Source organism: Squalius cephalus, assembly GCF_949319135.1.
Source record: "Squalius cephalus genome assembly, chromosome: 18".
NCBI classification, from domain to species: Eukaryota; Metazoa; Chordata; class Actinopteri; order Cypriniformes; family Leuciscidae; genus Squalius; species Squalius cephalus.
In genome coordinates, this window is record NC_137139.1 from 24,945,642 (window position 1) to 24,964,177 (window position 18,536).

The following is an 18,536-nucleotide window of genomic DNA, read 5'->3' on the forward strand; positions in this document are numbered from 1 at the left end:
TATACAATACTAAACAAACTATTGTATTTAAAATGTTATATTGACAATTGAGTTGATAATTGAATAACCGATGACAGACAAAGCTGCATTCCAGATTTGAATCTGGTAAGGCTTCTGAAAGGTATTTTATGATTTACAGGCATATGAATATTTACTTATGTAATTGCTTATATTTTAATTTAAGATATGTCATAATAGCAACACTATGAATGCAAATTTAATAATTTCACTCAAATAACCTATAGGTTTTAATGAAAGCAAAGATGTCTGAAATGTACATCTAATTCATGTAAATACTGAATAATAAACCTAATAGTTATTCAATTTAAAAATAATAACACTAACAACATGCCACTTGGTTCCTTCTGTGCCAATTCTGCGGGGGGGGGGGGGGGGGGGGGGGTGTAATCTTTCCCCAAGTATAATTTTGAGATACTGTAACTTTTACAAATTTCCACATATCCCTCATTAACAAATAGACGCAGAAAACTTTGATATTCAACATAAGACAAAGATCAACATAAGTCATAGATCACTATTTTCCAGACACACAAAATTAGATAACTTAACCTCAAAACTGTTTTGACTGCAAATCCCACAAATGTTGATATTTAAATGAAATGACAAAATTAAAAATAGCATAGTCATTCATCTAAAGTGAGATTTTGTGCCATCTATGGTCAGGAGAAAAAATGAAGAATGGGGGGGAAGGTCATCTTGCCCCAGGGGGCATCTTACCTCAACCTACCCTACACAAGGAGCTAAGGACCTTTTTTTTAACAAAACTTATCAGAAACAAACTTTAATAGTCAATATCCCAAACTGGACACCAGAAAATCTGAAAAGACCTGTCAGCACATCAGGAAAGTAAATTCTTCCGGGTTGCATTACGATTGGACGCAGTGAATCGGAGTCACTTTGGGACAACCACACCGGTCAATGCTTGACCTTTGACCCACAGAAATGCTTGATACACAGGGGCCGTGACCTTTGTTGATCGCTTTATTTCAGAGAGCAGGTGCTGTAGGAGAGATGACCCCAGAGATTGCCAGGGCAGGGTCACTGAGGGTCAGCTCTTATTTACTAGTTGTGGCATGGCACACGTGCCACTTTCCCAAGAGAGCGAGAAATCAAGCCAGCACTGTTGGCAATTCTCCTCACGCTCTGTAAAGTACTGCACTGTAAAAAACAATCAGGCTGAGCCTAAGCTCATACTCCTACAATAATGCGCTTCCCTATGTCCCTGCGCAGGACATGCACAGAAACACCCTGAACTGACGAGATAAGAAGCCCTGATGGCTGAAATCTGGCTCTGCTCACTCTGGGCAGAGAATGAGAGGTGCAGATCTGCAGAGGAGACCACCCGAGGTAAACTCATTAAGAGTCCAATAAAAACCTTCTGTCGGGACGGCAGGACTCCCACAGATACTCCAGTGACAATACCATCAACAACAAGAGCAAAGAAAAGAGAAACCCACAGACAAAAGAGCCCTCTAATTAGCAGAGCACTTCCAAGTGACATATGCTCCTGGAATCAGGAGTAAGGGATAAGGGAAAAGTAGGAAAAGAAGAGAGTGAAGAGGAACTGCCTCGGGCGTGTAGACAGCAGGGCCTGTGAATGACTCCAGTGCCATAAAGGCAGCACAAAAGCACCCGAAAGCCTATCAACTGTACCGCCACACTGAGATAAGCAACGCATCGGCCTGTGGTCATTCTTTCTTTTGTCTGCTCAATGGATGCCGGGATGACAGTCGTAACGGACTCAATAGGGAGGAGCGGTGATAATGTGTGCTTTGTTTTTACGTTGACATTCCTCACGATTAAATGAAAGAAGATTAAATATTGAATACTGAATAATGCTGATGAATAATTCTCAGTGTATTTGAGGGAAACTCTCTGTGCTCTAGTGCTCTGTGACATCAGATAACCTCTCTTGACACAATCCCCAGGGAATCTTTGATGCGTGGATGACATTTCATCACAACATGCATTGACAGAACCGCAGAGTCAGACATAAGTTACTGTGGTTCACACATCCACACACATATAATGATCAAATAAATCCATGCAAATATTGTACAGTTCACTGTAACCAAGATAGAACCAAATATAATGAGAAGATTTTTGTATTGTATTAAATAAATTACACTGGATGTGTGTGATTAAAAAAAAACTATTTGCCGAGTTAATCATTTTACGTCTCTCTCACTGCATGTTGGCTACTAATTATACCTGACCAGATTGTTGCCAAGCAACATGGAAATTACATGCCTGAACTGTATCGTGTAGATATTATGAATTTAGCCTATATATGAGATATATACAGTGTCTTGCGAAAGTATTTGTACCCCTTCATTATTTCCACATTTCAGCCTTATGCTAAGTGGCTTTAAATTACTCTTTTCCCCACATCAATGTACACTCCTCACCCCACAATGACAAAGAAAAAAACAGATTTATTAAAAAGGAAAACTTTAAATAATTGCATTGCATAAGTATTTGTACCATAAGTCTTTCTGGGTATGATGCGACAAGCTTTGCACATCTGCATTCCTGCCATTCTTCTGTATAGATCCTCTCAAGCTCTGTCAGGTTGAATGGGGACCATCGGTGGACAGACATTTTCAGGTTTCTCCAGAGATGTTCGATTGGGTTTAAGCCCAGGCTCTGGCTGGCCCACTCAAGGTCATTCATTCAGAGTTGTCCATAAGCCACTTTTGCATCGTCTTTCTGCCCAGTCCGAGGTTCTGAATGCACTGGATCAGGTTTTCATTAAGGATATCTCTATATTTTGCTGCATGATGGTGCCACCACCGTGCTTTACCATTGGGATGGTATTGTGCAGGTGATGAGCAGTGCCTGGTTTCCTCCAGACAACCGTTGTACTGAGGTTCATCAGACCAGAGAATCTTGTTTCTCACAGTCTGAGTCCTTTAGGTGATATTTTACGAATTCTAATTATGTTTTCATGTGTCTTGAGAGGCTTGAGTCTGGACACTCTGCTATAAAGCCCATATTAGTGGAGCACTGCAGTGATGTTTATCCTTCTGTAAATTTCTCCCATCTCCATATATGATCATGGAGCTCAACTAGAGTGACCATCAGCTTCTTGGACATAACCAAGGCCCTTCTCCATTGATTGCTCAGTTTGGCCAGGAGGTCACCTCTAGGAAGAGTCCTGGTTGTTCCAAATTTCTTCCATTAAGGATTTTGGATGCAACATGCTTCTGTGAACCTTCAATGCAGAAGTAATTTGCTTGTTGTCTTCCCCAGATCTCTGACACAAACCTGTCTCTGAGATCTACAGGCAGTTCTTTTGACCTCATGGCTTGGTCTTTGATCTGATGAGCATTTTCAGCTGCTAGACCTTTTATTGAGAGGCGTGTGCCTTTCCAAATTGAATTTACCACAGGTTAACTCCATTCAATGTGTAGAAACATTTCAAAGATGATCCAGAGAAATTGTAATAGGCCTACTCCTAAACTAAATTTCAAGAGTCCCTGAATACGTACGAATACTTATGCAATGTAATTATTTCAGTTTTTTATTTTTAATAAATCTGCAAAGTTATCACAAATCTTTTTTTCTTCTTCTTTGTAATTATGGTGTATGGAGTGAAGATTGATGTGAAAAAAGTTAAAGCAGTTTAGCATAAGGCTGCAACATAAAATGTGAAAAAATTAAGGGATATGAGCACTTTCGCAAGGCAGTCGTATATATATTAAAGGAGACAACATCATGTTTTATACTGAAGAATTTGAACTATATGGCAAGTGACCTCTCGATTTAAGATTCCTCTTTGACCTCCCAGGTGAAAAAGACGTAGTTTTAAATGTATTTAAAATATACTTGAAATTCAAGTAGTATGTTTATAATACATTTGTATTCCCAACATACTTATTTGAAGTGCATTAAAAATATATTGAATTGCATTTTAATATATTTCTAAAAATTGTACTCGAAGTACATTGGTAATAACTATATGCTTAGTTACACTATATGCTAAAAACAAGCATACTTTTAATATATTTCTAGAAAGTGTACTCAAAGTACTTTGGTAATAAATATATGTTTTAGTTTTAGTGTATTTACAGAAAACATATATGTTACTCTTACTTAAAGTATATTTTATGTGTACTTTGTGTAATAACATAGGAAAATGATTAAGCTTTTAGTGGGTTTAAAATATATGCACTTAATAAACGCTTAGGAACGCTTAAATATTTATGAATTTATCATTTTAATATTTTGAAAAACATGTATCAGTGACTTTTTTATTTAACTCTGCTCACTGTAAGTGGTGTTGGGCTTCTTCTAATCTTATGTTCAATGTAACTCATGCTGTATAGTGATGACAAACAAAAGGATAAAATAGTCCAGCTTGATGAGGGTATAGTCAAAGCTTTGAAAGGTAAACTGAAAAGACAACAGAATTCTAATGCATATCTGTGCAAATTCTAATACACATATTCAAACATGGATACAAAAATGTTAATCATTGGTTCATTTTATTTAAATTTTTCTTCCCTTTCACAGATCCTGTGATAAAGCAGTCTTCAAATACTACAGTATCTGAACCACAAGCCCTCACTTGCGGAAAATGCAAGTCGTATTCAAAGAATGAAGATGAAGATGTGACATTCAAACTCTTCTGTGTCTTTGGTTTCATCCATATGTGGGCCTAAGTTTGCAAATAATGCATTATTCACATCTGCATATTGTTCTTCTGTAACTTTGTGATGCTTATTTATTTAGAGATGTAATATTCATAGTGTACTTTTCAGTAATACAGGTATAACAGAAATGTTCTACATAATGTGTTTTGTTCAAGAGATTATATATGCTGCTGTACTTTTTTAATGTACTCTAGATATTTATTTTGCAATCTACACAACAAGATAGTATATTAAAGTGTTCTTGATTTCAAAGTGTGTGTCTTAACGTTTATATTAAATTATTTTTGCACTTTTAATATACCATTTTGAACACTGAAAAAAACAGCTTTATAGTGTAATGCTAATACATTTCTAATGAGCTGAAATGCTATTGAAATGTTCTTGAAGCACATTAAAATTAAGCTTCAAGTATATTCTAAAAAGTATGAAAGTATATTTTAAATAAACTGTATAGAAATGCACCTAAATTGCACTAAATGTACTTGAAGTGGTTCCATTTTAGCACAATTTAATATATTAAAATATATTGCTTTGCTACATTTTCAGCTGTTTAAGTGCTTATAATTGCATGATTATATCAAGTGAACAAACAGAGAGACATTAAGAGGCTCTTTTTACTGTTCCAAATTTGTGCACAATGCAGTGCTCTAGTTAAAAAGCTTACTGGAAATCACTTCCAATTGCTTTACAGATTTAATAGACATGTAGGCCTACAGTTGGATCTAAAATCTGATTAAATAAGTAAAATAAAGAAGCGTTATGACATAAAAGTAATACGAAATGTTTATGTTTCTCACAGCGTTTAAATATAATTGTGAGTGCTTGCGATCTTGAGTGACATTGAACATGGCTCTCTAGCGCCACCTCTTGATACTTATTGAGACTTTTCTTTTTTAATATCCTGACCCCTGCTGGAGAAACGCAGAGAATATCACTTAAATGTCTGTCAAAAAGATTACAAATCAGGTTTCAGCTTGAGTATGCATTTATGTGTTTGTTTGAATTTCCTTTATGTTTTGATATACACTGATGAAAGTCAGTCTCTTCTATGAACTGAGCTGAGCAACCTCAGTTTTGCATGAGCCTCTCATCTTATAAATCTTCTGATAGCTAGAGAAAGAGAAAAACACTGTCCTTATTAGTTTGAACTTTTATTCTCCTCTCTCACTCATACTTATTTCCTCTCCCATACAAAGCCTTTCATCTTATCCACAGTCTGAAACTGTTTGTCTGTGTGATTTGTCCAATGATTTGTCTAGTGTCATCCTCGGTCAATGTTCACATTCTGTATAGAAGTAGCCTATCTCTGCTACCTTTGTTCTCTGAATGCTGGCAGACAAGTATTATGCCTCTGCCAGTCTGGAATTTACAACAACAGAATACAAACAACAAGGTATAAAAACTGATTTGATTCTTGTGGACAGAAAATTTCTACATTTAGCTTGAAAAAGGCTAACCGCATAATCAAATACATCAGGGATTATAGGAAGGATGAAGCATCTCCATTAGTTCTCAGTCTTTATTATTGGTCATCAATAAGAGCATCGTGAGCTGAGCTTGTTCCCCAGGCAACAGACCGAATGACAATATTTATCTTCATTAGTTCAGAGGCCAAGAACTTTTCATGATCACATTCATTATGCAAAGAACATGCTAAACACTGCCTTTCATCTGGGGAAATTAATGGCTACAACTGTGTTGATTTGAGTTTCCAGGGCCGAGTGAGAGTCAGAGCAGGACCCTGTGACCGCAGACGCACTCAATGTGCTTTCGGATTCTTCAGGCTGCAGAGATGATTAACATCTTCATTCATGCATACAAACATTTTAAGCAATTGAATATTCTACATTGAGATCTTATTGCCTTATCACTCTCAATTTTAAACATTAGACTCCTTCAGAAAATTGTCCATCATTCTGTTTGTTTGAAAACATTTTCAATCAGCCATTGTCGTCTGTTATGTTGTCATTTAGCTTTTATCATTTAGGACTTTAGCTCAAAATAAATACATTTAAATAAGGAATATGTATATGTGTGTATATATATATATAGCTTGCACACTTTTGTTGTTTTCAAACATTCCGCTTATTGGATTTTTCTCCTGAGAAAAGACCCCAATAATCTCACATGGGTCTCCTCTAGATTTTCAACAGTCTTAAATTGTATGCAGATTTGCCAAGATATTAAAGTCTACAATGAAAAGACAGAGAAATCAATACGATTTGTGATCAAATTAATTTTTATTACTTTAGTGTTTCTATTTATTTTATATTTTGGTTTTTATCGTTTAATGGGATTTTTTTCCTTGCATCTTTTTCTGTTTGAGTGCAAGACATAAGCATAAAGGGAGAGAGTAAGACATTAGATGTTTTGCTTTCAATTAATATACTGCATATGAAGTTCTCTGTGCACATTTATGCTTTTTTAATAATGAGTTTTCTTTAGTCATATGCAGAGACCGATAATACAGTGTTATACAATTATGGCTATAATATCAGCAGTTATGATTTGATTTTTTGAACAGTGGTGTCTCATTCTAAAATATTGTGGCTGCAGTCATGGTGTTCTGCATTTATGTTTATGTAATTCTATAGATTTATAGTTATTTTATATATTTCAAGTCAATACATTTTGGGAGGTCATTAGAGGAAAATAAGCTACAACCTTAGCTGTCTAGCTGTTTGCAAACATTATTAAACACATAAAATAGGGCTGGTAATCAGAAATATTTATTGAAGAAAAGGCATTATGAGTTGAGATTAGTTAGCCGTATGTTTTCTGGACTTTAGGGCACAGTGGGAGGACCCTAAACCAAATCCAGTTTACCTTGAAAGGCTATACTGGCCCTTTGCACTCTGCAACTCAAGATGTAAAAAGCTTAGAAATCTTCTACTTGATGCAATGCTAAACTCTTCCGTCCTTAATCAATAACGCCCCAATCCGCAAACGCACACACACCCAAGTGTAAGACTTCCATGTCCACATAATAACACACTGACACTCTCAATACAAATGAAACCTACAGCCAGCTGGAAAACATCTGCATATAATAGATGTGCTAAGTGAGACACCACTGTTGCAAATCCATTTGTTGGGTTTATAGACTGAGGGTACAGATGGCTGCTGCTAAAGAAATAAGGGGAGAAAAAGAAAGAGAACATTTTAATGCTTCCACTTCCTGCCATTACTGTAATTTGGCTCAGCACCACTCATTTATCCATTAGCTAAGGGGTGCTAACACACTGCTATTATCAGCCAGAAATGAATTCAAATTTTAAAAGGGTGAAAGAAAAATTAAAATAACAGAAAAGGCCTTAAAAAGCCTTATTTGATAAGTCATTCATGAAATAAGAGAAAGAGTCTTCAATAAAGATTTGCAAAAATGCATCTTGGCTTTAATGGCAAGGGCCACCGAACAGGACTGAAGAAGACAAGTGCAAAAAATAAAAGTTGCTTGAGCCCCAGCGGTTATAGAGGTTATGTGAAGAAAAATAAAGTTAATCGAAACTATAAATACTTAGGAATTCATGTTGCATTTTTAATGAAAACATACATAACAAAATGTCCACAGCTAATGAGGCTAATAACAATAGCTATTTCAAATATAAAGGGTTATAACTTAAAGGATAGCCTAGCTTACCCAAAAATGAAAATTCTGTCATCATTTACTCACCCTCATACGGAGCCCCCCCTAGTCCCACTTTGTCAAAAAAAATTAATTATAACTATCTCGTGGCCTCAAGATAGTAACTCGTAACTCGTGGCCTCAAGATACTATCTCGTGGCCTCAAGATAGTATTTCGTGGCCTCAAGATAGTAAATCGTGGCCTCAAGATACTAACTCGTGGCCTCAAGATACTATCTCGTGGCCTCAAGATAGTATTTCGTGGCCTCAAGATAGTATTTCGTGGCCTCAAGATAGTAACTCGCGGTCTCAAGATAGTAACCCGTGGCCTCAAGATACTATTTCGTGGCCTCAAGATAGTAAATCGTGGCCTCAAGATAGTAACTCGTGGCCTCAAGATACTAACTCGTGGCCTCAAGATAGTAACTCGTGGCCTCAAGATAGTAACTCGTGGCCTCAAGATAGTAACTCGTGGCCTCAAGATAGTAACTCGTGGCCTCAAGATAGTAACTCGTGGCCTCAAGATAGTAACTCGCGGCCTCAAGATAGTAACCCGTGGCCTCAAGATACTATTTCGTGGCCTCAAGATAGTAAATCGTGGCCTCAAGATAGTAACTCGTGGCCTCAAGATAGTAACTCGTGGCCTCAAGATAGTATCTCGTGGCCTCAAGATAGTAACTCGTGGCCTCAAGATACTATCTCGTGGCCTCAAGATAGTAACTCGTGGCCTCAAGATAGTAACTCGTGGCCTCAAGATAGTAACTCGCGGCCTCAAGATAGTAACCCGTGGCCTCAAGATACTATTTCGTGGCCTCAAGATAGTAAATCGTGGCCTCAAGATAGTAACTCGTGGCCTCAAGATAGTAACTCGTGGCCACAAGATAGTAACTCGTGGCCTCAAGATAGTAACTCGTGGCCTCAAGATAGTAACTCGTGGCCTCAAGATAGTAACTCGTGGCCTCAAGATAGTAACTCGTGGCCTCAAGATAGTAACTCGTGGCCTCAAGATACTATCTCGTGGCCTCAAGATAGTAACTCGTGGCCTCAAGATAGTAACTCGTGGCCTCAAGATAGTAACTCGTGGCCTCAAGATAGTAACTCGTGGCCACAAGATAGTAACTCGTGGCCTCAAGATAGTAACTCGTGGCCTCAAGATAGTAACTCGTGGCCTCAAGATAGTAACTCGTGGCCTCAAGATAGTAACTCGTGGCCTCAAGATAGAGATACTATGTCGTGGCCTCAAGATACTATCTTGAGGCCACGAAATAGTATCTTGAGGCCACGAGTTACTATCTTGAGGCCATGAAAGAACCATATTGGGTTCCCCAAAGAACCTTTCAGTGAACAGTTCATAAAAGGAACACCTTTTACTTAGTGTGAAGAACTTTTAAAAAATATTAAGAACCCTTTTCCACTTTAATGAACCTTTTGTGTATTGGAAAGGTTCTATGGACGTTGAAGGTTCCTTGTGGAACCACGGATGCCAATAAAGAACCTTTATTTTACCTTTATTCTAGCCTATAGTGTAGGCTGATAAACCATGGAACACTAGTGCACACATTTTTTTTTATACGTTTTAGGTGTGGTTGTTAATACACACATCTTCATTCACAAGAATTGGTGTGGAAATGGAACAGTTCAGGCAGCTTGTGATGAGACACACCTCAAAATGGTGTTCTCAAATTCCAACATGGAGCATATGGTCGAGCTGTCTGGCCCTGCATCACTCAACCTACTTTTCTTTTGTGCTGTACTTTTCCTCTTTCATTGGAAAGGACACTGTGTCCTATTTTGCAAGCTCCCATAGAGGTATTTCCTTTTATCACTCGGAAAAAGTTTTCACAGTTTTATATAAATATATAAAGTATTTCAAGTATGAATTCACTTTTGAAAAAGGTAGGAAACTAGGAAACACAAGAAACTAACCCATCTGAAATTGTACAAAAAAATTTAAATATAAAATTGAAATAAAAGCATCTGGACCTAGGATGTCTTGTTCAATGTGTATGGTGGCTACATCCCTGACCTGCACTTTCAAAATTGACTTAAAACAAATTATCATATAATTCTGTTTTATTTATTTAATTATTTATTTCCTTTGTTTAACTTTTTGCTACAGTTCTCTTTAGGTCTCTCAACACTCCCTTTCAGGCACAATAAAATGTATGTTGAAAACTGTAATTTCTTAGCACATTAAATGGTCAATTAAATCAATATTTGTTTGCCGACCATAGCACTGAACCTTAAAGGAATAGTTCACCCAAAAATGAACATTTACTGACCCTCATGTTATTCCAAACCTGTATTACATTTCAAGAATGTTGGGAACCAAACGACATTAGAGCCCACTAATAAATGTTATGTTTCACAGAAGAAAGAAAGTCATATGTTTGGAACGACTTGAGGGTGAGTAAATGATGATAACATTTTTATTTATGAGGGAACTATCCCTTTAACATTAAACTTGTGGCTCTCAACCTAAAACTTGATTCCAGAACCAAATAAAAGTAGCTTCCATCTAATCTCAGCATAGATGTACCTGAACAGCATCAGCTGGCATGAGATCACAGGCCACACTGTCTGTGATTCAAAAGGACAGCAGAAGAACTCAAACCAAATGCCATCTAGAAGTGTCCAGGGGAAGTGAAGCTGAGAGAATATTTAACACAGATCAAAGCTCTTCTGACTGACACAACAGAGAGTATCACATTTATAGGGCACAATCATTACCGGCATTTCTGAGTATCCTGTGCAGTGTATACATCACTGAGGAGAGATGGTTAGAAAAAAAGAGAAGATGAGGAGGGTGACGAAGTGTGTCTTGTTCCTTTACAAAATGCTCCTGATGCTTCATTTGTACTCTGTTTTTGTTTATTCTGCTTGGTTCACATTTAATATAAATGAGCGTGGCCATATTAAAGCACAAATGCTGTTAAAACAATAGAAATCAATAAAAGTAAATTCTGCATTCTGACAGTGTCTATATGGTCTAAAAAATTAATGTCCAAAAACCTATTGAAGGTCATGCAGGTTTGGTAAAAAAAAACATAGTGGGAATATCCATATATATATATATATATATATATATATATATATATAGAAATTCATTAAGTCATTCAACATATTTGGGTTAATGCTGAAAGGCTGCTAATACTAAAACTGTCAAAAACATCAAACTATTAACCACAAATCATGTGAGTGAAACTTGATATTTTATGCTGAACTTGTGATATTATTTTGTTGTTGTTATGGTAATTAGTGCCATATTCAGAAGATAAGACAAACACAATTAACACTTTATTAGTGCATGTAGCAGTGTAACAATTCATGGCACTATAAATGCCTTGAATATCTTGAATATATGTTTTTCATTTTCACATACTGAAGTCCCGAAAAAAAAATCCTCCACATGAAGCAATGTCTGTTTTTTATGTTTGTTTTTAAATAGCACATTGAAGCACATTTGTGTCAGTTTCATTGAATTTTTCATTTCAAACGCTTTTCCAAATCTTTTGAAAAAATAAATGTTGTTCCATTAAGACAACTTAATTACTTTATCTTTTAAATGGTGATGCATAACCCTTCCCCCAAGCAGCTCTGAAACTTCACTTCACCCACACCCGTTTCTATAAGTCAAATCAATCTTCAAGCCAGGAGGAGTCATGACAATCTGTTTTCCATATTGGCAACCTTTCCCTTTCCATTGATCGTCCCACACTCTGTTTGCTTCTTTTGGCCTCACAGTGAAAGTTCAAAATGCTCATTATGCCCAGAACCCATTTGACTCCTATTCACTCCTATTCATTTATATTTGAATGTCTTTTTTTTTTTTTAGATTTAAGGTAAATCCGAGAGTTCCTGAGACTTGCACCGCTGTCACATGACTAAAGCCACTTTTTTATGTGTTACTTTGATTGATACTTTGTCATGGCTAAATCAGAACATATACTGTATGCATCCACTCAGAGAGAACATAATGGCCTCTGATTTACGGGGAGAAAGCTACTTTAAATCACACGTCTAAAGTGCTTTTTCTTAATTTTATAGAATGAACCTGAAAATATGCTATGTATCACTATGCTATATATCAATCATATGTGATATCTGAAAGCCCCATATGTGCATAAAGGAAGACTAGAGGGTATGACTTTTTCTATATTTAAATCAACCACAAACACTTTACCTTGACAGCCGCAAATATGTTTTGAAAGTATTGACGTCAGCAGTGGTTAATACTGCCACAATTAATTTCTTTAATTAATTTTTTTTTTAAATAAACTTTACACTGACACACTATGCTTCACATCTTGCTCAAAAATATAATTAGACAGGTTATATGACTCTAATTTCATTCTATATTCAGAAAACTTAATGAAGAAATTGTGAGTCATGCATTATCTAATATTATGGTAAAAATAACATTGCAAACATGTATTAAATGATAAAACATTAAATTACGTCCATATACATCAAATCAGCAGGTGTCTGCATATATGCTGATGATTAAAGCTCCAGCAGAGGAATGTGGTGTATAGAGAACAATAGAACAATAGAACAATTTCAATCAATTTATCTGTATAAGAGGATAGTAAGTTGACTTGTAAATCACTATGGCAACAGTTATGTTAAAAATAGCCTTAAAATGAGGCCTGAACATGCTGACATTTCAGCCCCTACAGGAAAATGGTTGCAGGCATCCTACAAGTATCCACTTGCATCATAGGCCTACTTCTTTTTAGCTATAATGCACTAATGATGCACCCTGCAGTGGGTCACTAGGCCTACTTATTTTTTTACTTTTGTATGTCTGAACAAAAATAACACACACAAACACATTAAATTCATTTTAAAGGGATAGTTCACCCAAAAATGAAAATTATGTCATTAATTACTCACCCTCATTTCGTTCCAAATCCGTAAGACTTTTGTTCATCTTCGGAAAACAAATGAAGATCTTTTTGATGAACTGTCCCTTCATTGAAACTAACACTTTGATGCTTCAAAAAGTTCATAAAGAGATCATAAAACTAATCCATTTGAATTGAGCGGTAGTCCAAAATTTTCCAAGACAAAATTGCTTTATATGATAAACAGATTGAATTTAGGCTTTTGAACCAATGAGGTTCATTCTCGTGTTACGCAGCATGATTGAGTGAGCTTCCTTAAGAACCAATGAGGTTCATTCTTATGTGTTACGCAGCACGTTTGAGCTTCGGCATCAAGCAGATTCGGTTGAGCTTCTGTTCATTCGCTGATCAATGTTTATATGTGAATAAAAGCCTATAAATTCAATCTGTTCATCATATAAATTCATATGGATTCGTTTTACAATCAAAACTTTTTGAAGTGTCTAAGTATCCGCTGCATAGCTGTCTAAAGAGAGACAGAAAGCTCTCAGATTCCATGAAAAATATCTTCATTTGTGTTCCGAAGATGACCAAAAGTCTAACGGGTTTGGAATGACATGAGGGTGAGGAAATAATGACAGAATTTGTTATTTTTGGCTGAACTATCCCTTTAAACAAGCTGTACCACCTGTGTCTATTGATTTATTTGCTAGTTTATAATTGCAAATTATTTTTTATGTAATTAATATTCCTTTATTGGGCAATTTCTATTTTCGTTTACTTTATTATACGAATTTACTTATTTTTAAGATCTGACTGACGTTTAACACTGGCTCTTTTTACTCTCAAAGTATTACAACAATAACAATTCATCATACGACAGTAGTAGTCATTTGTTTTAGACTAACTGGATAAATTGCACTTCGTGAAACGTATTGTGTTTCCTGCCGAACAATACAGGATGAAAATGATATGTGAGAGAGAAACTGTTGGAGGTCTGTCTTACATCATAATGCGTAAAATCGCGCGCGTAAAAGCGTTACGCTCTGCCATTTACCACAAAGTGTCCATGGAATACCAATAGAGCAGACCAGTCTGGATCTGTCAGGTAAGATGACTTCAATTCATTTTCTATTTCGTGAAATTATTAATAAAATCTTATATGGTTTTCAGTGCACACCTAAAACTACGAATAGATGCAAAATACAGTTTAGTTAGAATGTAATTATTTATGTAATAATCAAACTAAGACAATTACATACATTTACTTCTGTGCTTCTGTGGTTTTTATTTTGTAATAAAGTTTAACATTACTTTTTACTATAGGTTCTGATTCTAAAAGAATTCAGAGACACTATGGACAACAAAACAATGCAATCTTCATGCAACCTGACCAGTCCGGATTATAACCAAACCAACTGCACTACTCCAACGTGGATGTTCTACCCTGACTTCTACATCTGGTTACCGGTTATTTACTCTGTCATCTGCGCCGTGGGACTCACGGGCAACACCGCTGTCATTTACGTGATCTTAAAGGCGCCTAAAATGAAAACCGTCACCAACTTATTCATTTTGAATTTGGCCATCGCCGACGACCTTTTCACGTTGGTGTTGCCCATCAATATCGCCGAGCACCTGTTAAACTACTGGCCGTTTGGAGAGATTTTATGCAAAGTGATCCTGTCCATAGACCACTACAACATCTTCTCCAGCATCCTTTTCTTGACTGTGATGAGTGCGGACCGCTATCTGGTCGTGGTGTCCACGTTGCGCTCCAAACGGATGCCCCACCGGACCTACAGGTTAGCCAAGACGGTCAGCCTGAGCGTTTGGGTACTAGTCATTCTCATCGTGATGCCCTTCACCGTTTTCGCCGGTGTTTACGTGAGTCCCGACGACGCGGAGAGCCGGAAGAGCTGCGTTTTGAGTTTCCCGAGCCCTGAGAGTTTCTGGTTCAAAGCCAGTCGGATCTACACGCTGGTCCTCGGGTTTGTCATCCCCGTATCGACCATTTGCATCCTCTACAGCGTGATGCTCTACAAGCTGAGACGCACGCGACTCAACTCCAACGGCAAGGCTCTGGACAAAGCCAAGAAACGAGTCACAATGATGGTTTTCGTCGTGCTTGCCGTTTGCTTGTTCTGTTGGACACCCTTCCACCTGAGTACAGTGGTCGCCCTCACCTCAGACTTGCCCAATACTCCGCTGGTTATAGGTATCTCTTATTTCATCACAGGACTGAGTTATGCCAACTCGTGTCTCAATCCGTTCCTTTACGCGTTCTTAGACAACAGTTTCAGAAAGGCGTTTAAGAAAATGCTGGAGTGCTGAAACCTTTTTTGTACCCTCACACAACTCCGTCAATGAGGTCCAAGTGCCCATAGCAACATCATAAATGTGCTTTTTTAACGCAAAAGTCAAAACGCACTTACTTTAAAACAATTAACTTGACTCATAAAGTAGCTCATTTTCTGCACTGTAACGTGCCTTCATAAATGTCCAGTTTTAACGTTATTTTCCACATCAGTAATTCATTTTGAAGTGGTGCAGTGGTGAAGTGGGTAATTTGTCTATTTATTTATTTATTTATTTATTTTTAGGGTTTAATTAACACAAAATTGTAAAACTTGTCTTGAAGTGTAAGTAAATATTTATGAACAGAACATGCATGCTCATATGTTTAAATATAGCCTATTATTATATATATATCTCTTTTGTAAATTACGTTTAAAAGCTTTAAACTAAAACTTTGGCGCCTCTAGTGGCATAAAATCCTTCTGCTTGCGTTCGATGTTGGTGATTAATAAATGTGCATAATAAATGTGCATGAAGAGTTGCACAGTTCAGTACGTTCATTTTTCCCCGAGTGTGTTTTTCGAATGAATGAAGATGGAATGAAAACTTTTCAAATTGTATTTAAGGACATAATTTAATATTTCAGTCCCTCCCCTTTAATTTAACAAGTGAACCAGTGGCGGAATAAGTAGGGTAATTGAAAACTGCTGTTCAGTAATACCTAATATCACCAGAAGAGGGCAGGGTAATATCATGTTGTCTTTTTCATAATTTCACATGAAACACATTCTCTTAATTAGGAAGATACTGGTGCAATTTTAATTAAAAGCTCTAAGACATGTATGAACACTATATACAATAATATATAATATTATATAATTTTACATTATATCTTATATTATTTGTTAATCTGAATCATATTAATCTATTTTAGGCGAAAGAACAAGTGTTAAAATCAGAATTGTCTAGCAGCAACAATTAAATTCTGCATTGCTGCAACTAAGATTAACAACTAACTTGCTAGAAGTTTAACAGAACATCTTAAAAATAATGGAGATCAAAATGTTCAGAGATCTTAAAGACACTTATGTGAAATGGCCTTTCTTTCTCTGTCAGATAAAGTGTCTTACTGAACATGCTATGCTGATTAATTTTAATCATTACTTCTCATTTGAGTTATTGAGCGTGTGACAATTTCCCTCTGGTCTCCTCTTCTTAAATCTATAATGATTGCTGCATTCCATGCGGAACTCTTAACCCTTTAAGGTACGCACCATGAAAAAAGCAAAGGAAAAATTATTTCTTTGCATTTTTTATTCAATTATGATAACAATAACAACAATCAATATTTTTTTTTAAATTAGATCCTACAGTATTTTAGATACAGTGCTCTACCAAACGGTTGAGATGTCTGTTCATAGTAAAAGAACAACATTCAGAACAAGTCATATTAAGTGCAATTTCTTGACCAATAAAAAATCTGATGGTTGCTATTGATGGCTCCAAACACATCAAGAGTGTGTGTGTGTGTGTGTGTGTGTGTGTGTGTGTGTGTGTGTGTGTGTGTGTGTGTGTGTGCTGGTGCAAAACTTCAACCAAGATTTGATTAGTACGGAGCCCCCCCAAGTCCCACTTTGTCAAAAATTTTTTATTATAACTATCTTGTGGCCTCAGGATAGTAACTCGTGGCCTCAAGATTTTGTTACTATCTTGAGACCACAAGTTACTATCTTGAGGCCACGAGTTGCTATCTTGTGGCCACAAGATAGTATCTTGAGGCCACAAGTTACTATCTTGAGGCCATGAGTTACTATCTTGAGGCCACGCCCACGAAATACTATCTTGAGGCCACGAGTTAGTATCTTGAGGCCACGAGTTACTATCTTGAGGCCACGAGACAGTATCTTGTGGCCACGAGTTAGTATCTTGTGGCCACGAGTTAGTATCTTGAGGCCACGAGTTAGTATCTTGAAGCCACGAGTTAGTATCTTGAGGCCACGAGTTAGTATCTTGAGGCCATGAGTTACTATCTTGAGGCCACGAGTTACTATCTTGAGGCCACAAGACAGTATCTTGAGGCCACGAGTTACTACCTTGAGCCCACGAGTTAGTATCTAGAGGCCACAAGTTAGTATCTTGAGGCCACGAGTTAGTATCTTGAGGCCACGAGTTAGTATCTTGAGGCCACCAGTTACTACCTTGAGCCCACGAGTTACTACCTTGAGCCCACGAGTTACTAATTTGAGGCCACGAGTTACTATCTTGAGGCCACGAGTTACTATCTTGAGGCCACGAGTTACTATCTTGAGGCCACGAGTTACTATCTTGAGCCCACGAGATTCTATCTTGAGGCCACGAGTTACTACCTTGAGCCCACAAGTTACTATCTTGAGGCCACAAGTTACTTTCTTGAGCCCACGAGATAGTATCTTGAGCCCATGAGATACTATATTGATACTATATACTATATTGATCAAATATTTCTCATCAAATATGTAATTTAATAATATCAAATGTATCATTTTACCAACACTAACCCTTTTGTTCATTGTAAATAGCTAATTTTACCAACATTAGCTAATTTTACCAACATTGGCTAATTTTACCAACATTAGCTAACTTCTCTACCCTAAAAGGACTACTCAACCGTTTGGTAGAGCATTTTTTGAAAAAATTATTTGACCCTTATAAGACTTATTTTTGTTTAATTAAGTTACATAATTCTGTTTAACATCTCCTCTGAAACGATAATATGTCAACAAAATAGTTTTACCTTTAAAAGTCCCGCCGATATGCGTCATCAAAGGATGAGTAAATTTTTGCTGTGTCACATGCTGTTTGAAGGAACAATAAAAAGGCATGCTGCTCACAGACACAGCGCCATCTAGTGGATTTTTTTTGCATTGCACAACTACACCAAACAATAGAGATGACTCATTCAGGTTGAGTTAAGCTTGATGCATTTTTCAATTAAATATAGTGACTTAAAGTGGGGTCTACCAAACGGTTGAGTAGTACCTTAAAGGGTTAAGGACGTGATTCAGGTCACTGGTATTGTGAATTTCATTATCTCAGACTTTCAAAGTGTTT

The 18,536-nt window shown here is 36.8% G+C and overlaps 1 protein-coding gene across 1 annotated transcript; it reads left to right on the forward strand.

Annotated features, from left to right (window-relative positions):
• The first annotated feature begins 14,468 nt into the window (after positions 1 to 14,468).
• Positions 14,469 to 15,548, forward strand: LOC307145922 (neuropeptides B/W receptor type 2). Its single transcript, XM_079849563.1, has one exon. It carries the CDS (start codon positions 14,505 to 14,507, stop codon positions 15,480 to 15,482), a length of 978 nt encoding a protein of 325 aa, XP_079705689.1. The 5' UTR covers positions 14,469 to 14,504; the 3' UTR covers positions 15,483 to 15,548.
• Positions 15,549 to 18,536: the final 2,988 nt, after the last annotated feature.